Source organism: Hoplias malabaricus, chromosome 6 (genome assembly GCF_029633855.1).
Source record: "Hoplias malabaricus isolate fHopMal1 chromosome 6, fHopMal1.hap1, whole genome shotgun sequence".
NCBI lineage: Eukaryota > Metazoa > Chordata > Actinopteri > Characiformes > Erythrinidae > Hoplias > Hoplias malabaricus.
In genome coordinates, this window is record NC_089805.1 from 45230708 (window position 1) to 45256194 (window position 25487).

At 44.9% G+C, this 25487-nt stretch overlaps 1 protein-coding gene across 1 annotated transcript; it reads right to left on the reverse strand.

Annotated features, from left to right (window-relative positions):
* Positions 1-247: 247 nt before the first annotated feature.
* mc5ra (melanocortin 5a receptor) lies at positions 248-22428 on the reverse strand. Its single transcript, XM_066674617.1, has 2 exons — positions 22310-22428; positions 248-1452 (listed from the first exon to the last, which is right to left on the reverse strand). Exon 2 carries the CDS (start codon positions 1375-1377, stop codon positions 382-384), a length of 996 nt encoding a protein of 331 aa, XP_066530714.1. The 5' UTR covers positions 1378-1452; positions 22310-22428; the 3' UTR covers positions 248-381.
* Positions 22429-25487: the final 3059 nt, after the last annotated feature.

The window sequence follows — 25487 nt, forward strand, 5'->3', positions numbered from 1 at the left end:
ATGTTGCCTTGGACCAAGCTCCCCATGCTCGGGTCTTTGCTTGGGCATTCTCTAGATGTTCCTCAGGTTGTCTGGGTTTGATGATATTTGTTGAGACAATGTAGGCTCAGCATCTTCTTGGCTTTACCTGGACATTCAGCAAATGTCCTTTGTTGAAGTTCATAGGGACAAACTTCAGCAAGCTCTACGCTGTATAAGGTTGATGAAGTTCATTGGCACAACTGGACATTCTGAAGATGTTCTCCTGGCTGTTTGCTTTTGGTGGTGTTTGTTGTAGAACATTGCCTCGAAATGCTCTGGCTTTTACTTGGATATTTCTGAGGACGATCGTCAATCTGTTTGAGCTCATTGGGACACTACAGGCCCAGCATGCTTTGTGCTTTACTTGGACATTCTGAAGACATTCCTCAGGCTGTAACAGCAGATGATCTCCTTGAGGGTCTTGCGCATCTCCTGACTCCTGAAGGCATAGATGAGGGGGTCGATGACAGAGTTGCACATGATGAGGATGAGGTACATGTTGAAGTGAGACATGAAGCACATGCAGTAGAGGTTCCTGGGGCAGGAGATCATGAGGATGAGGTGGAGGAAAAAGGGTGCCCAGCACACGATGAAGATGCCCAGAAGGATAGTGAGGGTGATGGCTGCTTTCATGCTCGCCCTCTGGTGGATGGAGTTGTAGCCTGGCAGAGCAGCAATGCGTTTGACGTGAGAGCGAGCGAGCATAAACATGTGGCTGTAGAGCGAGGCCATGAGCGCTAGCATGATGAAGAACATGGAGACCAAGCACACAATGACAGGAGTACTGTCCGAGTAGATGATGAAGACGATTCCACAACCAGTGCAGAAGGTCCAGATCCCAGCGATGATGAGAGCAGCTCGCCGGACTGTCATTATGTTGTGGTAACGTAGAGCATAAAAAATGGTCACGTAGCGATCTACCGCAATGGCAAGTAGGCTGCACATGGACGCCACCACCGAGATACAGATCATAGAATCGAAGACGTTGTCCATTTGCCGGATGAAATGGTCCTCCACCACCAACTGCTGGTTGTTGAGGAGATAAATAACAATAGTCTCCCAGGCATTAGAGACGCTGACCAACATGTCCGCCACTGCAAGGCTACAGACGAAAAAGTACATGGGCGAGTGCAGGTTCTTGTTCTTCACAATGGCGCAGATGACCAGGATGTTCTCCAGCAAACTGATGATGCCCAGGATGAGGAAGACCTCCGTGGCAATGTTGAGCTGTTCGCATGATTTAGATTTGCTCTGAGATGGAGCTTCTGTTACATTGGGGAAGAAACTAAGTGAGCTGGAGTTCACCGTGAAAGTCCACTGAGGGAGCGGGGCTCTGGTGGTCTCTGAGGAATTCATCCCAAATGAAGGACTGGAGCTAATATCTTCCAGAGGTTTTTGAGTCAGCAGCTTGGTGGAGGTGGCATCATTGCCCTGTACAGAAAAAAATAAGGCAAATATTAAATACAGGATCCCAAGGCTCTAGAGCTGTGCTGCCTGGGTTTGTATTATCCTTGCATATTGTGTAACATCTTGGTTTTGCCATTACTAACCACACTTAGTAATGTTAGTAAATGGCTGAAACAGGGAGATAAACCATTTATTTTTGGGCAGGAGTTCAGGGCAGCTTTGTAATGTGTATAAATCTAAATACCCAACCTACAGGGCTAAGGGGAGAAGTTTGGGCAAGGTCCTACTCCCAGAAATTGCTGCAATTTCGAGGACTTACTCATTATTTGTAAACACAAAAATTGTTTCTTTCAAACCCTTTAGTTCTCTTAATTCTTTAATGTAACATCTAAATAAGTGAGGAACCTTTTTCTAAACAGAGCCTTGTTCTGCCCAACCATGTCATTTGGTAGAGTGGAGGTCTGTCTCTATCCCAAATAGTGCTATACTTCCTACATAGTGCACTTCACAGATGATAAAACTAAGACGACTACACCCAGACGACAATGTACTAGTTTTTCAGGGAGCTTATAGCTGAGCATAAATTGTTTTACAACACATCATACAAACACTACGTGAGAAACCTTGGTTTTATGACCCGTACTGTGCACTATAGAGGGTGGAGGGAAACATATGGGATTCAGCCTCAATTTTGCTCTTGTCTGGATACATCATAAATCATCTTACATTTTCAGAAAAGGATGACTATGTTATTCAACTTTAAGCCAAAAGAGAGAAAAAAATTACAATAAAACATTCTATTTTGTCTATTCCATAGTGCAGCGACAGTGGGATTGGGTTATTTAACCTCTAAACATGATGAAATGAATGAAAAAAAGGAATACATAGCTTTTGCTTGAAGAAAATAACAACACAATTACCAAAACTTTTATCTGATCTGTGTAAGAACATCTCACTAATTCGTGAATAAAATATATTGGAGTCTTACATGCTAACTGTTTTCCATTAGATCCTATGATGAAAATGCTAATATGGCTAACAGAGCACAACAGCCATTTCCTTCTCATTATGAAACACAGTGGGAGCATTTATCCCCCTGAGGGTAAGAGGCAATGGGTTTCTATGCATTTAAATGCTGTGAGACTCTCTCCAGCACAGGGAGAAGGGCTGTGTATGAGGTTTTTACACCAGTTTATATTTATGCTGCGCTGTGCTGCGAAGCCAAACACTCTGTCCATAAAAACGAAGCAAATAAGTTGTGTGATTTCTTTTGTGCTTTCTCAGAGGAAGCTCCAAAAACAAACTCGTCAGTTTTACCCTTGTCATGTTCGGCATGTCTTTGTTTATCACTGAAAGCCTGAGCAAATCCATTTCTCTATTCATTTGTCAGCCTTCATGGTGACAGATGATATCTGAGCCTCATCAACACACACACACACACACACACAACATGTATACATGTTCTCATCTGTCCAATGAATTATTCCATTAAGAAAAAAAGCCGAGTACGTTTGTAAGTGCCGCCATCAGCGCCGGGCTGATTTTACAAAGCTCTTTTCATGTCCAGAGAATTTGGGTCAGCCATTAAAACTGCATGTTCTCACCTCGGTGGGAGCTTTTAACTAAGCCCCTGCTGTGGGAACTGTGAAGTCATGAGTCATCCACATCCACAGACACAACTGAACCCCTCCGACTCAGACTCCGCAACAACTTTCATCCAAGAAATGCAGCAGGAATTATGCATGCCCAGGGAAAAACAACCCAGAAACACATACTTTTATAAAGACGTTTTATATAAATGTTGAGCTGATGGAGAAAAATGGAGCCAATTACAGCCCCTCGAGGTGGAGAACGGCAGGCAGTGGAAATGAGGATTGTGGGATTTTTTTCGGCCCTTGTGTCAAACCTGGCTAATGAGCACAGGCCTCACCGCAGAGCTGTCAGAGCGGACCAAACACCAACACTGACTCCTGACCAGAATAATACACCACTGAAGTCATGAGTCATGCCCATAGAAGGAGTGCGAGGGTCCAGACCTGACGCAGTTTTCCTCTGTGATCAGACGGTCTCTGCTCTGAATTACTGAGTTACAAGAGAGCTAACATTTTGTTTATACATATGTGATCATTTTAAAATGACATAATCCCCCCCCCACACACACACACGCTCCCACCCCCACCCTCTGCCTCTTCCCTTTGTAAAATGTCTAATATGATGAAGCAGGTGTCAGAATATACTCCATATTTAATCTCTCATAATCCTATAATATCCAAATCAACATAAATGATGACACGTTGAGATAATTAATTATGATACGTCCTGATTTCATTATCAGCCATCGTGCTGTAGAATAATGTGTGGATGTCCAATTTTTACAGCATATACGCTCATGTTCCTATTGCTAACATCACTCTGCATGCTCCATACCACATGCTAACTAGCTAATCTTTTCTCCTTTATAACTAGTATATTTCACACACACAGTTACACCTACGGACACTTTTGAGACAGTCACCTGGAGGATGAGTGTCATCCACGCGGACACAGGGAGAACACACCACACTCCTCACAGACAGTCACCCGGAGGAAACCCACACAGACACAGGGAGAACACACCACACTCCTCACAGACAGTCACCCGGAGGAAACCCACGCAGACACAGGGAGAACACACCACACTCCTCACAGACAGTCACCCGGAGGAAACCCACGCAGACACAGGGAGAACACACCACACTCCTCACAGACAGTCACCCAGAGGAAACCCACGCGGACACAGGGAGAACACACCACACTCCTCACAGACAGTCACCCGGAGGAAACCCACACAGACACAGGGAGAACACACCACACTCCTCACAGACAGTCACCCGGAGGAAACCCACGCAGACACAGGGAGAACACACCACACTCCTCACAGACAGTCACCCGGAGGAAACCCACGCAGACACAGGGAGAACACACCACACTCCTCACAGACAGTCACCCAGATTAAACCCACGCAGACACAGAGAGAACACACCACACTCCTCACAGACAGTCACCCGGAGGAAACCCACGCAGACACAGGGAGAACACACCACACTCCTCACAGACAGTCACCCGGAGGAAACCCACGCAGACACAGGGAGAACACACCACACTCCTCACAGACTGGAGCTGTGTGCTGCCCAAAGGAAAACATGTATCTCAAAACTAGTAAGTGTACATGTGGAGGAAATAACCTTCTTAAGTCTCAGTGGGAGTCAATAAGAACAGAATTTATTCAGAGTAATTTTGGAGCTTTTGTATTTGTCCATTCTTCATGACATTTTCACAGTGTGAGGACAGCTGCTGTGTTCAAACGATGTGGTAAACTAAACATCAACAAAAATGGAGACACATTGTATTTTTTGGACTGCAATGATGTCCAGAATAATGACATACACAGCTTATCAGACTATCGCAGTGGTTCAGAAACCTGGTTCTGAAGGACCACTGTGCTGTGGGCTGTAGTTTCCTCCTGCCTCCAGAACACCCTCTTCAACTTCAGAAGCACTTGGTAGTTTGCTTGTTGGTTGAATTGGGTTTACTGGCAGCAGAGGAGTCTCCACAATGTGCAGGGCAGAGGCCCACCAGGGGCGGGATTGAGCACGGGACTGTTGTGACCCATGCTCTCTGAGACTGAGCATAGGTGACTTACCAAAACCTGGTCATAACTCTCTTACACATACACCCTTTAATTGGGAACACAACTGTAATTTTAAATTAGTTTTACATTTTTTATGCTACATTCATTTAAAGGAGCAATAGGTATAATCTGGGCTCATTTCATAGCACTGTCCTGAGGGTTCCTACCCTCCTCCAAAACATAATGTTACATAATGCAGTGTCTGCAGTGCTGAGCCTGGCATTGCTAAAACAGAGTGTATATTATAGCTCAGCATCACAATGGAATTTTAAAGTGAAACAGCCCAATGTTCCTTTAACGCTTTCTGTTTACACTCCAGGTTTTATTACGCTTTTCTGTGCAATGAAAACTTACAAATGTTAATTTTTCTTCGGGAAAGAGTGTGTATTGTACGTTTAGGGAACACAGCTGCTCTTTAAGACCTCGGCAGTACCTTAGGGAAAAGCTACCTGTACAGTCCCTTATTCTGACTGCAATGAGCCGTGGGAGGTGTGAGCACCGCACACTCTGTGTCTGTTCTATAATGTTTTTACTGAATCACAAACCTGTAAACGTCTCTGGGTTCTTGAAACTCGGTGTTTACAAACGTATCATTATTGTTATTGTTGTTAAAACTGAAAACTGAATAACAAGCCTCCACTCATCTGTCAATCAGTCTGTGGAAATTAAATCTGTGACTGTGAGCTTGTTATAACGAGGAATAATGTTTAAAAGCAGCTCATCTTCTTCAGTCATTAATCCAGCAGAATCACGCTCCAGTATCTTCCCTCCAGGCAGAGTCCGGAATAGCAGAGAGGCACAGAAACATGTCAGCAGTGAGAGACAACAGCTTCTGTGTGTGTGTGTGTGTGTGTGAGTGAGAGAGAGAGAGAGAGTGAGAAAGAGAGAGAGAGTGAGAAAGAGAGAGAAAGAGATAGTAAGTATAGCCTTCTCATCCAGTCTACATCCCTGAAGAAATCCTGATGGTTTTTCACATGCTAGAAGAGCCTGCCACTGCTGATTATTTTACTGTCACACACACACGTATGCACACACACACACACACACACAAGATAGTAAGTCCGATGGAAACATATATTCTGAACCTGTCCTTGTTCTGCGGCTCATAAAGATGTTTAAACAAAACAGCGCATTTTCCAGATGTGCATGTGCCAGATGTGTCTAAGGAGCAGCACACACCGGGGCATGTGTTCCTCTAGTCCAAACCTGGGCATTGTACGGCCCCCGGGCCGCATATGGCCCTTTGATTGACTCTGACCGGCCCGTGTAACGTTAATTGGAAATTACAAAATAAACATATTTTCTTATTTTACCTGATGCATGGACTGAAGCTGCATTGCTTTTATTTTGAAGTTGTTTTTTATTTACGTACATGATGACGCAAAACGTATATTGAGGCATGGGTGTGATTTGATCGTTGTCACTAGCAAGTCACAAGACGACTTTAGCCCTCAGAAATGTCTGCTCATGCTAAAAAAAGAAAGGTAGATGCCGAATGCAGGGTTTTCAACAAAAATTGGACTGCTAAGTATTTATTTACTGAAGGGAGAGGTAAAGCCGTGTGTTTAGTTTGCGGGGAGCAGATCGCCGTGTTTAAGGACTACAATTTGAGTCGGCATTACGAGACGAAACACGGGGAGAAATACAAGAACGTGACTGATGCTGAAAGGGCGCGGACATCGGAAGCTTTGCTAGCTAAACTGCAAAAGCAGCAAGGCTTTTTTACCAAGCTTCACACATCCAGGGATGCAGCAACCAAGACCAGCTTTGTGATTTTTAATTGTATTGTGGTTATTTTTATTTGCATGTTTAGCGTGTTTTTATGATGCCGTTTTAGTGATTAATTGCCTTTCCCATTGTTTTGTGAAATTCGCTTGAATAAATTACATTTTTTGGAAGGCAACCTCATGTTTTCATTGCTTAATTATAACATATACTCTTACCAGCTTGTCAAAACAATGCTATTTACTGCTTTTTACAAAGAAGTACAGTTAATATTATGCAGAATTGAGATCAGCCTTTTGGCCGGCCCTCCACAATATTTTCTGTTTCTCATGTGGCCCCATGGAAAAAATAATTGCCCACCCCTGCTCTAGTCTAACATGATGCACGCGTGTTTCTAAACCATGCAGTTAAGGTGAAAGCCCAAGTGATGTAGTTAATTTAAGCATTGGCTCTAACATCAGCAGGATTCTGGTTCAATCCCCAGTGACGCAGGTTGTCCATGACGCCTTCCAGCCAGGAGGACTACAAGACTCTTTCTCCCCTCCTAACAAACCCCCAGCAGTGCCCACCCTGCCTGCTCTCATTAACTCTCCCTACCACACACACACACACACACACACACTTTACTTAGCACTGCACTTCCCAAGGCTGTATTTTGCTGTTTGGCTTTAGAATCTGCCTGTTCCCTTGTTGTTTATGATTAGAACTAGCATTAGCCTGTTCCGTAGTTGTTTAGCTTTAGTATCAGTTGTATGTTATTTAGTTTATCTCTACAGAATTGATAATTATAGAAGAACAAAGAGAAACTAGGCAAGCCTAGATTTGGCGGACCGCCATTAGCCATATAGCCATTGTCACAAAGGTGTTTGTGGTATTTCAAAAAGAGGAAAGCTCAAAATACATCCCCTTACTATTGAAAGGTCTGGAGAAGCTTTGGTGCTTCACATCAATGTCTTTGTTTACATGTGGTTTATTCTGTGAATATGTTGTACACAAAACATAGAGGGCAGGTAAATACATGTAGAAATGAAAAAAGAACGTTTAAGGAGGCTGAGTGCAGCTCTATGGAGCTCTATAAACACATTAACGCCGCAAAATGTCTCCCCATCACAAAGACCCACACTCACATGAAATAAGACAAATTCAGCAGTCCTCCTCCCTCGGTGAGATATAATACTGTGTAAATGTTGCCGAGTTCAGAGGCATCCTGCTGAGCTTGTGAACTAAACAATGCAGAGCCGAGGCTCTGGCCAACGCCCATGGTGTCGCGGCAAACACAGCCCCAGAAACACACACAAACAGAGTGTGTTCCTGTCTTATTTCCTATTATTCAGCCACGGTTAGTGCTGAAGAACCTGCTGTTGTTTGGTTCCACATGGGAACTGATTTTTCAGTCAGTCAGTCAGTAAGTGAAAATGCCTTTTCTAGGCCGGCCTGGGAGGCGGTCTGGTAAAAAGGCCTGATACAGTGTTCATTTATTTCTCTTGTGCCTTCATGTTCATAAAGTCGTCATATGAACACCCGTCACAGCTGGAATTGGGCAGAATTTTGCCAACTGTTTGGTTCAGGGTTTATTTGATCTATGGTGGCCATGCGTCCTCTTTTTCCTGGACATGTCCTCTTTTGGGTCCAAAAAATGTCACACTGATTTCATGTGAGGGTTTGTTTCTACAGTCGACACACATTGTGTGTGCATATTGTTACACCTTTAAACACTATCTTTTTAAGTCCCGCTGTCACACCTCCACTATTGGTCTACAAACTGCATCAACCATTGGTCACTCTGCTACCACCACAGCCTAAAAACACCTAAACACAGTTCAGTCTGACTTTTTTACTGATGCATTTCTTAATATTTATACATTGGCAAAAGTGGTACAAGTAAAACCATATTTAATTTTATTTTAGGACAAGTTCTGAAAGGAGATGGCAGTAGTTTAAGGTTATTTATTAGTTGTCGTAAATTAGTAAACAATTAAATATTAATGCTTATTAATACAGTTAGATGATATTAAAGATATTTAACTTCCCCCTATTTTCTCTTACACACACACACACACACACACACACACATCCACGGTCCTACAAGTTAGACTTAAGACTTAAAGCCTTCCAGCCATAACACTGAAGGTGATGGAATCTGTGTGCATGTCCAAGACCTCTGCCAAGAGTTAGTGGCAGTAATTAGAGACCCATAATTTATCATCTTTGAGGTCTATGACATTTCTAAATATAACTTTTCCAATAGTGTGATGAAGAAATTCTCCTCTGCTGAATGTGGGAGCTTTGAAGTGATCGAGTCCACCAGTCTGTCTCGACTGACAATGTAGAGGCCTTGAACAGAGCTGCATCCTCGGAGGGTATGTGCGGCCGACTCCGGGTGTTGAAAGGAGTCGTGCAGCAAACAGGAAGGTGAATGAGGAGATGGGACCCAAAAGGGCAAGGTTGTATTTTCTTGGTGGAATCTTAAGTTAGGCTTTAACACAAAGGATAAGAGAGTGGCGCTGGTCTGAATGCTGTAGGACAATGAAGGATCAGCAGGACAATGGCAAAATGGTTAGTTTACCTTGAAGCTCCTTGAACATCCAGTAGAAGTGGTCTAGATGTTCCAGACGGCAGAGTGTGAGATGTTCCATTAAAACTCCGAAGCTTGGAACAACTAAAATGGATGCGTGGATGTTTCAGAAACATCTCCCTATGACCCTTCTTCTGCCCACTCAAATCTGCCCAATCATGACACTCCCAATACACTTTCACATCCAACTTCTAGTAGCTTTCCTTCAGAATCTCAAAACGTCACCCTCTTCTTTATATGAAAGTGGGACCTTTTGCTGTTTGAAGTCCAGAGGTAAGGACGCTCTGGCCATGTCCCTCACACAAGGGACCATTCATCCTGTTGATTAGGTGGGACATTAGGTCTATCCCAAACCCTAGTGAGCTGCCTTAGTAAGCAGTGACTCCGTAGACACTTGTTTAAGTCGACAGCGATCTAACGGTCGTCTGTCCTCCTCAGGCAGATTATCGATACTGCTTGGTGCTCCTCGCAAACTAGCTGGCTGCTATCAGTACAGCTACTCAGACAACCCTGCTGACTGAGGGAGCCTGCTTTCACTGCTACTGATCAGCCCTGTTGGTAAAATAGCTGCTGAGACTGTACACTGACGGAGCCTGTATTGATCGTCACTGCTCAGTGACTTGTTACCTGCTCTCACTGCTGCTACCTGCCATGACTTCTGAGGCTGCCCTTTCACAGAGTACACCCTGTGAAAAGTGAAACTTGTTTCCTAAATCAAAACTAGTAATATTCAAATTAAATTAATTTATGTAGTGCTTTATTACAACTGATGTTGTCGCAAAGCAACTTCACAGAATTAGTGTCAGAACAAGAGATCAACAAAGCGAATCAGAAAGCCCCAGGTGAGCAGCCAAATGCAACAACTCCCTCGAAGCTGGAGGAAGAAGCCTTGGGAGTAACCAAGACTCATGAGAGGGACTAATCCCCTTCTGGTCAAATGACTGATATTAGAAATGAACAGTGTCACCAGTTAAGTCCGATTGGACCGAGTGAAATGACTGTATGGGATCTTTACAGTCCTGCGGCTGCCACAGGTGATGGTTTCTTTTTCAGATCATGATCAGAGCTTCCGATTTATTGATTGGCACCAGGATGGAGAGAGTCTGTCCGCTGTCAGTTGCACCACTTTCTCATCACTTCTGCAGCTGTAGCGTCCCTGTCCTGAAGTATATTTGTGAGGGACATGCTTGTGTGATACCAGTGTGTCTCTAACAGCCCACGGTTTAATGGCAGTAGGCAACAGTGTCACACCAGTCAGTTCGGGTCTATTTTTCCCAACGGAGAACATCCTTCTCCAGCAGTGCTCATTCTGTGACTCCTTTTTTGTCTCCCTCTCAGGCTCACACACTCTCTCTGTGCCTCTCTTTTACTTTGCTTTCTCACGTCTGTCTCCCTCATCCCTTAACTTGCTCTGTCCTGTCCTTTTTTCTGCTTCTCTCTCCTTGTCTCTGCCCTCTTCTGTCTCTCTGTTTCTCCTTCTCATCTCATTTTCTCTTCGTTTTCATCCTTAGAAACCTGTCAGTTCCCCAATTGCCCTCTTTCCATCTCACCTTCCTCCTCCTGGTTTCATTCTTTTGACCATTCTGTGCCCTTTTCTCTCCCTTTTCCTCCTTCCGTTGCTCCCTCACTCTTTCTCTCAATCCTCTGGAGATCATTCCCTGCATTCTAATGCGATCTGTCCATCATTCTGCACCTCCAAGAATTTCTGCACACACTCGTTCAGTGGGTTAATCAACTGCAATCACACTCTTCACCCTTCTGTCTCTCTCTCTGTTTCTCTTTCTCTCTCTCTCTGTGTGTGTAAGTGATTGTGTTATTGTGCCGTTGTGGGGACCAAATACCTCGGGACAGACATTGTAAAATGTTTATGTGGATGATACTAAACGTTTAAACTGTGTAAACCTGGAGAATCGTTAGTGGGCTGTGTCTAGGGTGGAAATATATTCAGCTTTAGGCCGGAGAGAGTCTGGTTTTCCAGTTCCCTGTCCTACATCCAGACACTGAGCTTATTATTCCTCCTTTTTGGAGTGAAGTAGTTAAACATTTCACTGCGTATTATATATATATTTGGTCATAGGCTCAGGGACATCAGGTGAAATCCGATGTTTTTGGTTTAACAGTGATATCTGACAGCGTAACTTCCCCACAAGCTACTGCAGATGTTCTGCACACACTGTGTTTTCAGTGAAGAGCACAGACTGGAGAAAACAGAGAAATCATCTCGAGGTGAAGAGTGTAAAGGCGGAGCTGTGTGAACCTGCAGAAGGGTGTGTAGATATGGACCACAAACTCCTGACCAAGAGCAAACTCTTGTGTTGATTTCACAGGAAAGGCAGCGTGACGTTTTTTTTTAGTGAAAAAGATCCAACAGCATAAACCTGACTCACTGCCACATCCAGCTGTTGGTCTTTACTTGTTCAAGGTCAGGTTTTTACCTCTTGAAATGCTGCTGCTATTTCAAATCCAGCTGTTTTTTGATATGTTTATTGGCCTAGATTTTACAATCCACAAGATTACTGACACAAGAGTATTGATTCTGCAAAAATAGACAGTACTCAAATCATGGGTTATCACTTCACGCATGTGGCCTGTGTGAAAGGCAACACTGAGTAATGTAGCAGCGTATCACATGCATTTACCACATCTGGTGTGAATTCAGCTTTAGAGGCAGCAAGGAGAGGAGTTAAATATCACAAATACATCAGGTTTGGAGAGTGAAACCATAATATGCTACAGATTCCTTGTTCAAACTTATGAACTCTGCTTTGCAGGGTGTCTTTATTTTTAAATGGTGTTGTAGTGTCAGATATCCTTGTTTTGGGAGTAACCAAAGGAGCCACTCCTGCCAGGTCTGATGTTTCAGGTGTGGGCTGGACTCCTGTGGAGGGTAATGCTAATGCTGCGGCACAGAGAGTACTATGTAGAGTACATCATGCTTCCAAATTTGTAGTAGCAGATTGTGTTAAGCCCTGTCCTGTCTCTGCACGACTGTGCTCCTGTGCACAAAGCAAGTACACACTAAGATCTGGCATGAGTGTTTATGCTTGCTCATTATGACACTGATTTGATGTTACAGGACTGTTACTTTGTCACTGAGATGTCTGGAACTGTGGGTTTCATTCAGGGAAAGAACTACAGGAGGATGTCTCTTCAAATTTTAAAATACAAATTAAAACAACGCTAAATTTGCTCGTTAAACTCACAGACACAGCACTGGTGTAGAGGATAAGCTAATGACCAAGCTAAGTTACTAGGCTTCAACCCCAGGAGCTTCAGAAGAAATAAAAAAAATAGCTTTTTGGATAAACTTAAGAGAAACATCAAGGTCCAGACCTTGAGGGGTTTGGTCTGATGTGAGGGAAAACTCCAGAAAGGGAGATGAAATTCTGAGAGATAAACCCAGGGGTTTGCACCAAACTGAAGCTCTGTTCAGCTCTGAAGGAGAACTCCACCCTTTGCTCTGGGGCTCTGAGGAGCTGATGAAGTAGAGGACACTGCTCTGCCTCCCTCTGGTGGAAGGGTGAGTCATAACAGGCTCTTACATTTCTGCATCTCCCCATCACCCTACATTTATCTCCAACCTACTCTCTGATGTTGAGTCTGGGCTTAACCAGTGACAGACATTGCGACAGTCCTACTTCTTTAATTTATGTAAATTAGTTACAAATGGCAACAAGTATTGGTCAAAGGATTCATCAGAACCGATCACAATCGCACCGTCCAGGGTTCCCACACAGTACACACCCCAAAGTGGCCTCACAAGTGCCAGAGAGAGAAAAATGTGGGGCATCTAGAGCAACTTAGTTGAGTAAGTGTAATATATTTCAGCTGCAGCATCACAATAAAGAGTGAATATAACAGAGACAGATTTATAAGCTTCTGTGTGTGTGTGTGGCATTTATATATTAAGCCACAGCAGCTGTTCCCCTCTGGGGGGGCTCAGACAAACCCTATGATTGATCATCCATCCCCACTCATTTTGCCTGGACGATTGAAGTAGGGTTAAAGTGAGAGTGTGATCTAGAGCATTGCCTTTCAGCTCAGTCTCCACAGTCCTCCACAGAGAAAGAGAAAGGCCTCTTGTTACTGTCCAGATGACACTTCAGCGGACCACTTCAAACGGATTCAATCAAAGGCCAGAAACATTTAAACCATTCTCCTACTGCAATATCACACTTTACATTTGTGAGTTTTAGAACACAATCACATTTCTGTCACATCAGATTTCCTCCCCCAGTTTGGCCAGTAGGGGGAGCAGTGGAGTCGCGACTCGACAACAAAGTCTCTTCACCAGCCTCTGAACTCCATTTTATGATTGGTCAACTAACAAATCATCTGAGTTAATTAGGTCATGCTTTATGTAAATTATATGCAAATGAGACACTGGCTTGGTTTCACATTCTGAAGCTGATTCATCAACTGTGCTCAGATCTCAGCTTGCTTCCACATCTTATGAAGCCTCATGGGTCAGATGATGAGGAGGTTGCACATCGGTCAGTGTTTATATAAATGGCTTTAAAGATATTTCATGGGAAATAACACAAAGAATATGTTGAATATTTTACTAAATAAATAAAAATACACTATTTCCAAAAGTTGGTACAAGGCAGTGTGAGACTGGGCAGTGTTTTTTGAGACACTAGTTTAGTTACTTATGAGCAAGCAAGGGTTCTTCCTTTGCAAATGATTTTAGGGACAGTTTAGTAACAACATTCAAAGAATTTTGGTATTTCTCCATGACCAACTTTAGGAGACCCTGAGAAATCTCAGTGTGAAAACCACTACAGAATGTCTGTGATCTTCGAGCCCTCAGACAGCACTGCATTAAAAAACAGCATATTTCTGAGATTAAAACAACCACATGGGCTTGGAAATACTTTAAGGAAACACTTGTCAGTGATCATAGTTTTTAGCCATGTCTTCATACCCAGGTTTAGATTTTACTACCTAAAGCAGGAGCCGTATATCAACAACATCCAGAAACACTCTCCCAGCACTGGTCAGTTTCTCAGAGCAGCACAACACACCCTCACAAGGTCAACTCTGCTGAACTTATCAGTTTCATATTCACTGCTGTGCTGTTAGCACATTATTTCTTTTAACACAATAGCAAATATTCACACTAGCCTTATGATAAACCTGGACAGCCGTGTCCTCGTCTACCTCCTCCAGTGCCATGTGGGTAGGAGCCGAGGAGCAGCTGGTGGAGAGTGTGTTAAACCCCATTGCTCCAAACCGCTACTGCCAGTATTTAACATGCTCACAGCTGGAGCTTTAAAACCACTGTCTGCAGCCAGAGCCAGGGTCCGTGAGGCTCTCCACATCCAAGCTCCGCCTCCATCTCCTCAGATTTCTCATCAGTAAACACTGAACTTGAAATGGGCATCTATAGTTGGAAAATACACAGCCCACTTTTTTGCCGGACCAGTCTAGAAGAGGCATGTGTGCTGACGGACTGACACCTATCGCACACGTGTGAGTACGAACTGTTATTTCAGCCGTATTTCACAGAGAAGACTTGAGGTGGCGCCACTACACCGTCTGTTGTTAGTTCAGCCATACTTAAGATTCCTGTTTGTGAACTATATTTGGAACCATTTGGCGGTGACCAGAGGTCCTCTTTTCCCTGGACAAGTCTGTTTTGGGGACCTAAAAAATGCGTGTTCAAATGTCAGAGAGTTGAGAGTTGAAGTGGGATACACTCGTGCCTCTTCAGCGCTGTAGGTCCACCGTCCACCGCGGAGCAGCTCAGTGTTTTACTGGAGCCTCCAACAGAAATGTGTTGAACTTTGTTGAGAATGTTTCTCTGACACAGCCTTTTGTTTTCTACTATATATTTAACAAACAGAAAGTCATCTGGTGTGTCCCTATAACGACACGAATACATGGACACATCTCACCGTTACTGACCAGACATCCTCTTTAACCTGGGTCCTCTTTTTTAGACTTAAAAATATGTCTGGGTGGAATTTCACAAACGTCCGGGATTTTGTTTTTCTAGAGCTTACATAGAACTTCGAGAAGTTTCGTTCACAAACTAGTCCCGCCCTCCCCTACTCCGATTGGTTCGCTTGAGTGAGAAGGGGGCGTGGTGAAGTAGCCTAAAATCTTCTGATTGGACGGTCTGACTGTAGAGCTACCGTTATTGGTCGATAACCTTCTCTGTAAACATTTAATTGGTCAGTCTGCACGTCAGTAGTCCTTGTTTACCTCAGGCAGAGCTCATGTACCCCCCCTCATCTCGAGCAGCTATGCCGAAACGTAAATGTAAGTTCTCGGATGAATTAAAAAAGAAATTCCCATGTTTTGTGTAGAAAATAAATGTGTAAAGGACCTAAAAGCACACATAGGTTCAGCTAAGAATACAACGGCAGCAAGGGGCGTGACCTCACTCCCCCCCTCGAGCAGCTATGCCGAAACGTAAATGTAAGTTCTCGGATGAATTAAAAAAGAAATTCCCATGTTTTGTGTAGAAAATAAATGTGTAAAGGACCTAAAAGCACACATAGGTTCAGCTAAGAATACAACAGCAGCAAGGGGCGTGACCTCACTCCCCCCCCCCCGAGGTGTGTCCTCTTTTTCTCCATCTCAGATCTGGTCACCCTAGTTTAACCCTAGTTTAACGTTACACCAAAGCTTCTCCAGACCTTCCAATGTCAAAGGGATATGTTTTGTGCATTTCCTGTTTTTGAAATTCCAGAAAAACCTCTGTGACAATGGCTATATGGTGGTCCGGCTAAACTAGGCTTGCCTAGTTTCTCTTTGCTCTCCCATTTGGTAGTGGCCCCCACCCCCTCCCCCATCTTTGGCTAACTAATAAAACTAACATCTGCATGAATTAGTTCGTGCTTCGTGTACATGATGTGTAAATGAAGAGCTAGTAGGTAGAACTGGGTTTAAATTCTGAAGCTGATTAATCAACTGTGCTTAGATCTCCGCTTGTTTCCACCTCATAAAAAGTGTCATGAATCAGAATGAGGAGCTCTGAGGGATAAGGGTCAGTCACATAAAAATAGAGAATGGATATTTCTAGTTTCTTTTAAAGATGTTTGATGGCAAAAAGCACAAAGAAATATTTAATATTTGAGCCCTCCCCTGAACCTGTCTCAAAACGATAATAACTCATTATATTAGATGCAAATAAGTTGTAAATCGTGTTTGTTTTAAGTATAATTGTAATCTAAAATTCAATATTTGAGGATAAAATTAATTAGAGTTTATTAACTTATTAATGTGTGTGAACAGTACCATTCCTGAAGGTACTGAACCTAGTCAGTGTGGCAATTTGGGACCAAACACTACCAGGTTTTTATACACTACCTTAACGTGTAAGATTAATAAACTCGACTCTGATTTTGTCTCATTTACATAGAAATTAGACTCCCATACCCGTCTCTCTCTCCCCTATGCGCTATGCCCCCAGCACTGGACTGTGACGCAGTGTAACTGTGTATTCTGGAGTGAAAACCTTTGGGATGAGTTGGAGTGGTATTTGTGATCCAGAACTAAACAGACAACATCAATACCTGAACTCTAATGGAGAGAATTAGAGTGTGAGAGTGTGTGAGAAAAACAGAAAAAGACAGAGAGAGATTGCAGTGCTGTCTCTGTAGGTAAATTAAACAGGCCTGTAATGACACCCTGCAGACTTCTCCAAACATTTCTTCTGATGTCCCCTGCACTCAGAGTTGCCGTGGACCTAAATGGACCCTCCGCCTGTTTAAGAGCACTCAGAGTATCAACATCTCCTCTGGAGTGTCAGCATGGCGAGAAACAACAGCCTCACACTCAGAGACGATGCAGGGTCTCCGGGTCCTTGGTGGGTTGCTCTCCTCGGGTCAAAGTCTGTGAGGAGTGTGGTGTGTTCTCCCTGTCTGCGCGTGGGTTTTCTCCGGGTGACTGTCTGTGAGGAGTGTGGTGTGTTCTCCCTGTGTCCGTGTGGGTTTCCTCCGGGTGACTGTCTGTGAGGAGTGTGGTGTGTTCTCCCCGTGTCTGCGTGGGTTTCCTCCGGGTGACTGTCTGTGAGGAGTGTGGTGTGTTCTCCCCGTGTCTGTGTGGGTTTCCTCCGGGTGACTGTCTGTGAGGAGTGTGGTGTGTTCTCCCTGTGTCTGCGTGGGTTTCCTCCGGGTGACTGTCTGTGAGGAGTGTGGTGTGTTCTCTCTGTGTCTGTGTGGGTTTCCTCCGGGTGACTGTCTGTGAGGAGTGTGGTGTGTTCTCTCTGTGTCTGTGTGGGTTTCCTCCGGGTGACTGTCTGTGAGGAGTGTGGTGTGTTCTCCCTGTGTCTGTATGGGTTTCCTCCGGGTGACTGTCTGTGTGGAGTGTGGTGTGTTCTCCCTGTGTCTGTATGGGTTTCCTCCGGGTGACTGTCTGTGTGGAGTGTGGTGTGTTCTCCCTGTGTCTGTATGGGTTTCCTCCGGGTGACTGTCTGTGAGGAGTGTGGTGTGTTCTCTCTGTGTCTGCGTGGGTTTCCTCCGGGTGACTGTCTGTGAGGAGTGTGGTGTGTTCTCCCTGTGTCTGCGTGGGTTTCCTCCGGTGACTGTCTGTAAGGAGTGTGGTGTGTTCTCTCTGTGTCTGCGTGGGTTTCCTCCGGGTGACTGTCTGTGAGGAGTGTGGTGTGTTCTCCCTGTGTCTGCGTGGGTTTCCTCCGGGTGACTGTCTGTGAGGAGTGTGTTGTGTTCTCCCTGTGTCTGCGTGGGTTTCCTCCGGGTGACTGTCTGTGAGGAGTGTGGTGTGTTCTCTCTGTGTCTGCGTGGGTTTCCTCCGGGTGACTGTCTGTGAAGAGTGTGGTGTGTTCTCTCTGTGTCTGCGTGGGTTTCCTCCGGGTGACTGTCTGTGAAGAGTGTGGTGTGTTCTCTCTGTGTCTGTGTGGGTTTCCTCCGGGTGACTGTCTGTGAGGAGTGTGGTGTGTTCTCTCTGTGTCTGTGTGGGTTTCCTCCGGGTGACTGTCTGTGAGGAGTGTGGTGTGTTCTCCCTGTGTCTGTATGGGTTTCCTCCGGGTGACTGTCTGTGTGGAGTGTGGTGTGTTCTCCCTGTGTCTGTATGGGTTTCCTCCGGGTGACTGTCTGTGTGGAGTGTGGTGTGTTCTCCCTGTGTCTGTATGGGTTTCCTCCGGGTGACTGTCTGTGAGGAGTGTGGTGTGTTCTCTCTGTGTCTGCGTGGGTTTCCTCCGGGTGACTGTCTGTGAGGAGTGTGGTGTGTTCTCCCTGTGTCTGCGTGGGTTTCCTCCGGTGACTGTCTGTAAGGAGTGTGGTGTGTTCTCTCTGTGTCTGCGTGGGTTTCCTCCGGGTGACTGTCTGTGAGGAGTGTGGTGTGTTCTCTCTGTGTCTGCGTGGGTTTCCTCCGGGTGACTGTCTGTGAGGAGTGTGTTGTGTTCTCCCTGTGTCTGCGTGGGTTTCCTCCGGGTGACTGTCTGTGAGGAGTGTGGTGTGTTCTCTCTGTGTCTGCGTGGGTTTCCTCCGGGTGACTGTCTGTGAAGAGTGTGGTGTGTTCTCTCTGTGTCTGCGTGGGTTTCCTCCGGGTGACTGTCTGTGAAGAGTGTGGTGTGTTCTCTCTGTGTCTGCGTGGGTTTCCTCCGGGTGACTGTCAGTGAGGAGTGTGGTGTGTTCTCTCTGTGTCTGTGTGGGTTTCCTCCGGGTGACTGTCTGTGAGGAGTGTTTTGTGTTCTCCCTGTGTCTGCGTGGGTTTCCTCTGGGTGACTGTCTGTGAGGAGTGTGGTGTGTTCTCCCTGTGTCTGCGTGGGTTTCCTCCGGGTGACTGTCTGTGAGGAGTGTGGTGTGTTCTCTCTGTGTCTGTGTGGGTTTCCTCCGGGTGACTGTCTGTGAGGAGTGTTTTGTGTTCTTCCTGTGTTTGCCTGGGTTTCCTCTGGGTGACTGTCTGTGAGGAGTGTGGTGTGTTCTCCCTGTGTCTGCGTGGGTTTCCTCCGGGTGACTGTCTGTGAGGAGTGTGGTGTGTTCTCTCTGTGTCTGCGTGGGTTTCCTCCGGGTGACTGTCTGTGAGGAGTGTGGTGTGTTCTCTCTGTGTCTGTGTGGGTTTCCTCCGGGTGACTGTCTGTGAGGAGTGTGGTGTGTTCTCCCTGTGTCTGCATGCTCCATTTTCTTCCCACAGTACAAACGCACAGTGATAGGTGGAGTGACTGGGTGAGTGTGTGAGTGACTGGGTGAGTGTGTGTGTGAAGCTGTCCACAGGTGTGAGTGACTGGGTGAGTGTGTGAAACTGTCCACAGGTGTGTGTGAGTGACTGAGTAAGTGTGTGAATGACTGGGTGAGTGTGTAAGTGACTGAGTGAGAGTGCGAGTGACTGGGTGAGTGTGTGACACTGTCCACAGGTGTGTGTGAGTGATTGAGTGAGTGTGTGAGTGACTGAGTAAGTGTGTGAATGACTGGGTGAGTGTGTGAGTGACTGAGTGAGTGTGTGATACTGTCCACAGCTGTGAGTGTGTGTGATTGACTGAGTGAGTTTGTGAGTGACAGGGTGAGTGTGAAACTGTCTCTGTCTGATATCTGATGTGTGTTATCTGACAGGGTAAATCCTCCTGAGAGTGGCGAGATTGTCCTCAGTGAGACGTCTCCTGTCTCGTGTACATTCACCATGGGCTGTTTTTATCAGGCAGCTCCTGGTGAAGCGTGGAGTCGAGGGTTAGATTAAAGTTAACAGATGAAATCAGCAGCCGCCCACACAGCCGGGCTCTCGGCTGAGTCTCTCTGCCTTCAGCGCTCCTCGTTTATCTGCTGGAAGAAGGGATGAGCCTTCGTCTCCGGCTTTTTCTCCGCCCGGGAGGAGATCGGATGCTTCTGACAGGCTTTCGTGAGGCTCTCCTCTTTCTCTTCGTCTCCACACTTCGGCTCATCAGGCTCCGAGTGGGAGAAGCTTTTAATTTGCCGGAGATTAAAGGAGCCCCTCGTCTCATCTCATTATCCCAACAATGCTGACGCTAATGGGATGACATGCTTTTACGGCTTCCTGTTTTTCTTTAACCCTTCACAATACTGCTGCAGTTTTTAAACCTCAGTGTCAGAACAGTCCACCGACCAAAAACATCCAGCCGACAGCGTCCTGTGTCACTGATGAAGGACTAGAGGACGAGCGACACACACTGTGCAGCGACAGATGAGCTACTGTCTCTGACTCTACATCTACAAGGTGGACCAACGAGGGAGGAGTGTCTCACAGAGTGGACAGAGAGTGGACACAGGGTGTAAAAACTCCAGCAGCACTGCTGTGTCTGATCCACTCTACACCAGCACAACACACCAGCACCACCACCAATACCCTGTGTGTCAAAATCATGCTGGACAAGCAGGTGTCCACAAACATTTGGCCAAATAGTGTATGTTAGAAATGTGGACAGAAGTGAATCTGACCCTTGCTGCAGTTCGTCCATTCCTCCACACACCTTTAATAACTAACACACACACACACACACATACAGCTCTAATCAATCTAATCAAATAACCACATTAAAAATGTGACTGAAGGAAGGCATGTGAATGATTTAATAAGTACCTCTTTCCCATGACTTATTAAGTTTCTTCCAATTATTAAGTCATTCCCATGCCTTGTCATTCCCACATAACCTCGTTCCCACGCCTTATAAAGATGCATTATTGAAATGTTAATATTGTGTGCTCATGCTTAACTCAAGTAGTTCCATCTTAATAAACATTCCATCTCCTGGCATTCATTTTTTTCTTACAACTTAATAATCGCTCCCATTCCAGCGCAGTACATATTCCCACACTAACTAACTCCCTGCATTATTAAATGGTTCGCACACTTTAATTTTATTATAAATGACAGGAATCAAGCAACGACTTCGTTTCAGAAGACGATTCGACTCAGAAACAGCTCTAAAGCTATTAAGGTGAAGCGGAAGCATTTAAATTCGATGCTAATGAATCTTGCTAAAGACTCCTGCTGCATGTTGAATGCTCCAGAAGCAGCTTTAATTTTAATCTCTTCCTTAAACCTCCACTACAAAAACTCTAGTGTGACACACTAACCTCAGCTTCTTCCTAAGAGAACTGAACTATGACACAGCTCTAAATCACCACATTAATTCTCTCCCTTCACGCTGTTGCACCATTTAAGGTGGAATGGGACAATCTGAATTAGAAGCTGGGTGAATCTTAACCAAATGTTTTTTTCTTAGAAAGGTAATAAACAGACTCACTTCTCGACTCTTTCCTTTTCCCTAATTATTGCCTTCACCCTGCAGTACCATTTAAGGTGGAACGGAAGAATTTGAATACCAAAACTAAAGTGAACTGAGGGCCAACTTCAGCATTTTCCTGAACCCAAACCGAACCATGACACAGCTGTAAATCATCATTTCACAGTGCTGCAGGATTTAAGGTGGAAAGGGAGAGTTAAAAATAGAAGCTGATGAATAGGAACCCAACTTTAGATTTTACACAGAGCTCAGAAACAATTTAAGGTGGAAAGGAAGAATACAGTACAGATTCAGTAAAAGGGAAGCCAACTTCAACTTCTGCCAGAAAGTACAGGGCTATGAACGCTAACACTGCTGCAGTACTTATGGTGGAATGGGACAATTCGGATTAGAAACTGATGAATGGGAACACCACTTCAGACTTTTCTCACACTGCTGCAGCATTTAAGGTGGAACAGGTAGCAAAGAAAAAGCTTGGAAATGTGTTTTCTATTCCTTCAGGTCTACTTTCAGTTTACATTCAGACAGTGAGCCAGTGGCATGCTTTAGAGTCTAATAATAGAACAGTAAACGCAATTCAAAAATTGTATTATAATAATTAATATTATTTTTAATGTTATTTCTCATTAATTATTCTTATTATTAGTAGTAGTATTATGCCTAGAGTTTCCAGCCCGTAGCACTGACACTGAATATAATGCTATTTCATATTTCCAGTTAAAGGTAAGTCTGATGAACTCACCTGTGTGATGGAGTCCAAGCTGTGTGAGCTGCCTTCATTGACGAGCAGAGCTCTGTGAGTGTGAGTGTGAGTGTGAGTGTGAGTGTGTGTGTGTGTGTGTGTGTGTGTGTATGCTGAAGAGACCAAGAAACAGAGAAATAGAGCTGCATCAGTGCACAGCCTGTTCATTTATAGTCTCCTGAAAGAGGAGGGGCGAGGGGGGAGAGGGAGGGCTCCTCCTCCTCCTCCAACGCAAATCTTCCTCTGAAGCAGCGAGGAATAATCAATGATCGAGCCTCTGAAAGAATGAATGGCCGTCTCACTGACTGATAAACTGTCTGTCTGTCATTCACACTCTCTGCCTTCTTGTGACTGAATGAATAAGGATCAGCCACAACATTAAACCCACCTCCTTGTTTCCAACACAACACACAGCTCCACAGACCACACAGGAGCACTGCATAGCTCTACAAGTATAGACCGTAGTCCATCTGTTGCTCCGCATACTTGGCTAGCCCTGATGGATGGCAAATATGTGTTAGTGTGTGTTGTGCTGGTGTAGAGTGGATCAGACACAGCAGTGCTGCTGGAGTTTTTAAACCCTGTGTCCACTCTCTGTCCACTCTGTGAGACACTCCTCCCTCGTTGGTCCACCTTGTAGATGTAGAGTCAGAGACAGTAGGTCATCTGTCGCCGCACAGTGTGTGTCGCTCGTCCTCTAGTCCTTCATCAGTGACACAGGACGCTGTCGGCTGGATGTTTTTGGTCGGTGGACTGTTCTCAGTCCAGACGCTGAGGGGTTTAAAAACTCCAGCTGTGAGTGCTGTGTCTATGACACAATGTCTTTTACCCAGGGTTACAGGGCACACCAGGAGCTACTTTGCATATTCCTGGCCTCCTATACCTTCATCACAGCTTTCTGTTGTTCTCCCAGTAGAAGGAGGGACACAGCTGGTGATAGGCTTAGAGCAGGACATTCTCTTCTCTCTCGTACAGTTGGTAAGCATCTCATTGGGTCCACTGGGTCCTAAACGTTCTCTCAGAAACCCCTCCAGACAAATCACCAGCTTTGTGAATAACAAAAGCCTTTAAAGCAACACTGTGTAGTATGTTTAGCTTACAATTACAGCTTCAGAATCACTGTGATACACCACTGAGCTGTAACACGCACAACAGAGCCTCTGTCTGTGTTTATCGGGGCTCAGCACTGCAGAAACTGCACTATGTAACTTTTGGAGGATGGTAGGACACCTTTATTTTAGGCCAGTGCTCTACAGTCTGCAGTTGTAGGGGAAGTCTTTATATGTCCCTAAGTCTTGCTGTAGGACTGTGGGGTTGTAGCTGTGTTTCGTCTCCAACAAATAAATCACCAACAAATAAATACAGACTGTTTACTGTATGAAAGCATTCAGAGTTTAAAACCATACGGTCTGCAGGCTTTGAACTTCTGGTGACAGGGATTGTGACAGTTTTCAAAATTCATACAGCTGTCAGTTTATTATTTCACACACACACACACACACACACACACATAAACAAACACACAAATGCCTGCCAGCAATTTTGCTGTGGACGTGAACTATCAGAGGAGCCAAGACTAAGCTGATGCTGCAGGATGCGTGTGTGTGTGTGTGTGTGTGTGTGTGTGTGTGTGTGTGTGTGTAAATGTAAATGACAGGTTTGTTTACTGAAGGGATTTGTTTGTTTCTGTAAAAATGCCATCTGAGAACTAAGGCCCTGGTGAAGACTAATCTCTCTCTCTAATAATAATGTTTATTATTTTCTGACAGCGGCCACAGGACCTGAACCCCAGAACATGCAAATCCACAGCAGATAAGAAGGTCTGGGTCACTACTCAGACGGGAGACCTCCTCCTCCTCCTGTTGTGTTCCAGCAGGGGGCACTGTCCTTGTGGCCTGTGTGGATCCCAGTGCCTGAGTGCAGTGACAGGGACACTGTACTGAACAAACAGCGCTGTCCTTCAGAGGAGACATAATACAGAGGTCCTGACCCACTGCAGCAGAGTCGGGGTGTGACTAAATCTACCCCTGTGGTCGCTCCCTCTATCCCCCAGACTGTCCCCATCGTCAATAAACCGACTTGGTCCCTCCCTCTCGTCTCCTCTCTGTCTAACAGCTGGTGTGTGGTGAGGGGACTGGAGCCTATCGACCGATGGAGCCTCATCCAGGTGGAGGTTGAACTCTGGTGGAGGCTGTGGGGACTCCCTAATGTCCCAAGAGCATAAGGTGCTTTGGGAAGCTAGAAAAAGGCTACGTAACTGCCATTCATTCATTCATCCATTCATTCATTTCACCCACAGCCTCCAGTGGATTACGTGAACATTAGCTGTGTTTACAGATCGTCTTCAGTCCGACTGAATACATCCTGATTACAGATTAAGACTGAGCTGTGTATACACTCCCTCCACTCAAATCTCTCCTCTCTGTTTACACACACACACACACACACACAAACACAAACACACACACTGCAAGTGATCCAGTCAAACTGATGCACGTGTCTAGAGCACCACTTAAACCTCAGTCACACCTCCGTGAAACAATTAAAAAACATTTTTAAAAGGAAAATGTTCTGAAAACCTCCCGTATTCGGTGCATGTTGAAATTAAAATGCTGAATCTGGAGTCCACCAACCCACACACTGTGAAACAAGACCCATCCAGTCAATTTTCTGTGTGTTGCCTAAGAAACAGTTAAATGAGAGTGGGGAAAAGAGAACAGAGCTAAAACTGTTAAAGTAAAATGACAGTCATTTTAAAGCCTGTTTTTCCTGCTGTATTTTTCTGTTAGATTTTTGTGGGTGGGGCTACATTTCACCAACCCTCTCAGCTCAGAGCAGCAGGAGAGTGATTTCTGGAGCTTATACACTCTATTAAAGGCAAAATTCACGATTGTAATAAAAAACAAATACATATTTCCTCATCATTTGTTGCTGTCAGGTCTGCGCTGGAAACAGGTCTAATATGTTTATGAAGTCTGTAAATTAGTAAAAAACAAAGTGTCTCAGTCCGGTATGCTAGGCTCTCATCTTTCTCTCTCTCTCTCTGCTCACGGCAGAGAACTCCAAACGTTGAAAAGCACGACTTGAGATGAGGATATTGCACTATATCTGATATTGACTGCTATTTTAGTAAAAAACAAAATTTAATTCTGGTGATTTTTTCGCTGTTTCCAAATAT

Bases quoted from the DNA above. Each gene is read 5' to 3' on its own strand.
- mc5ra (XM_066674617.1), bottom strand. From the start codon at position 1,377: ATGAATTCCTCAGAGACCACCAGAGCCCCGCTCCCTCAGTGGACTTTC.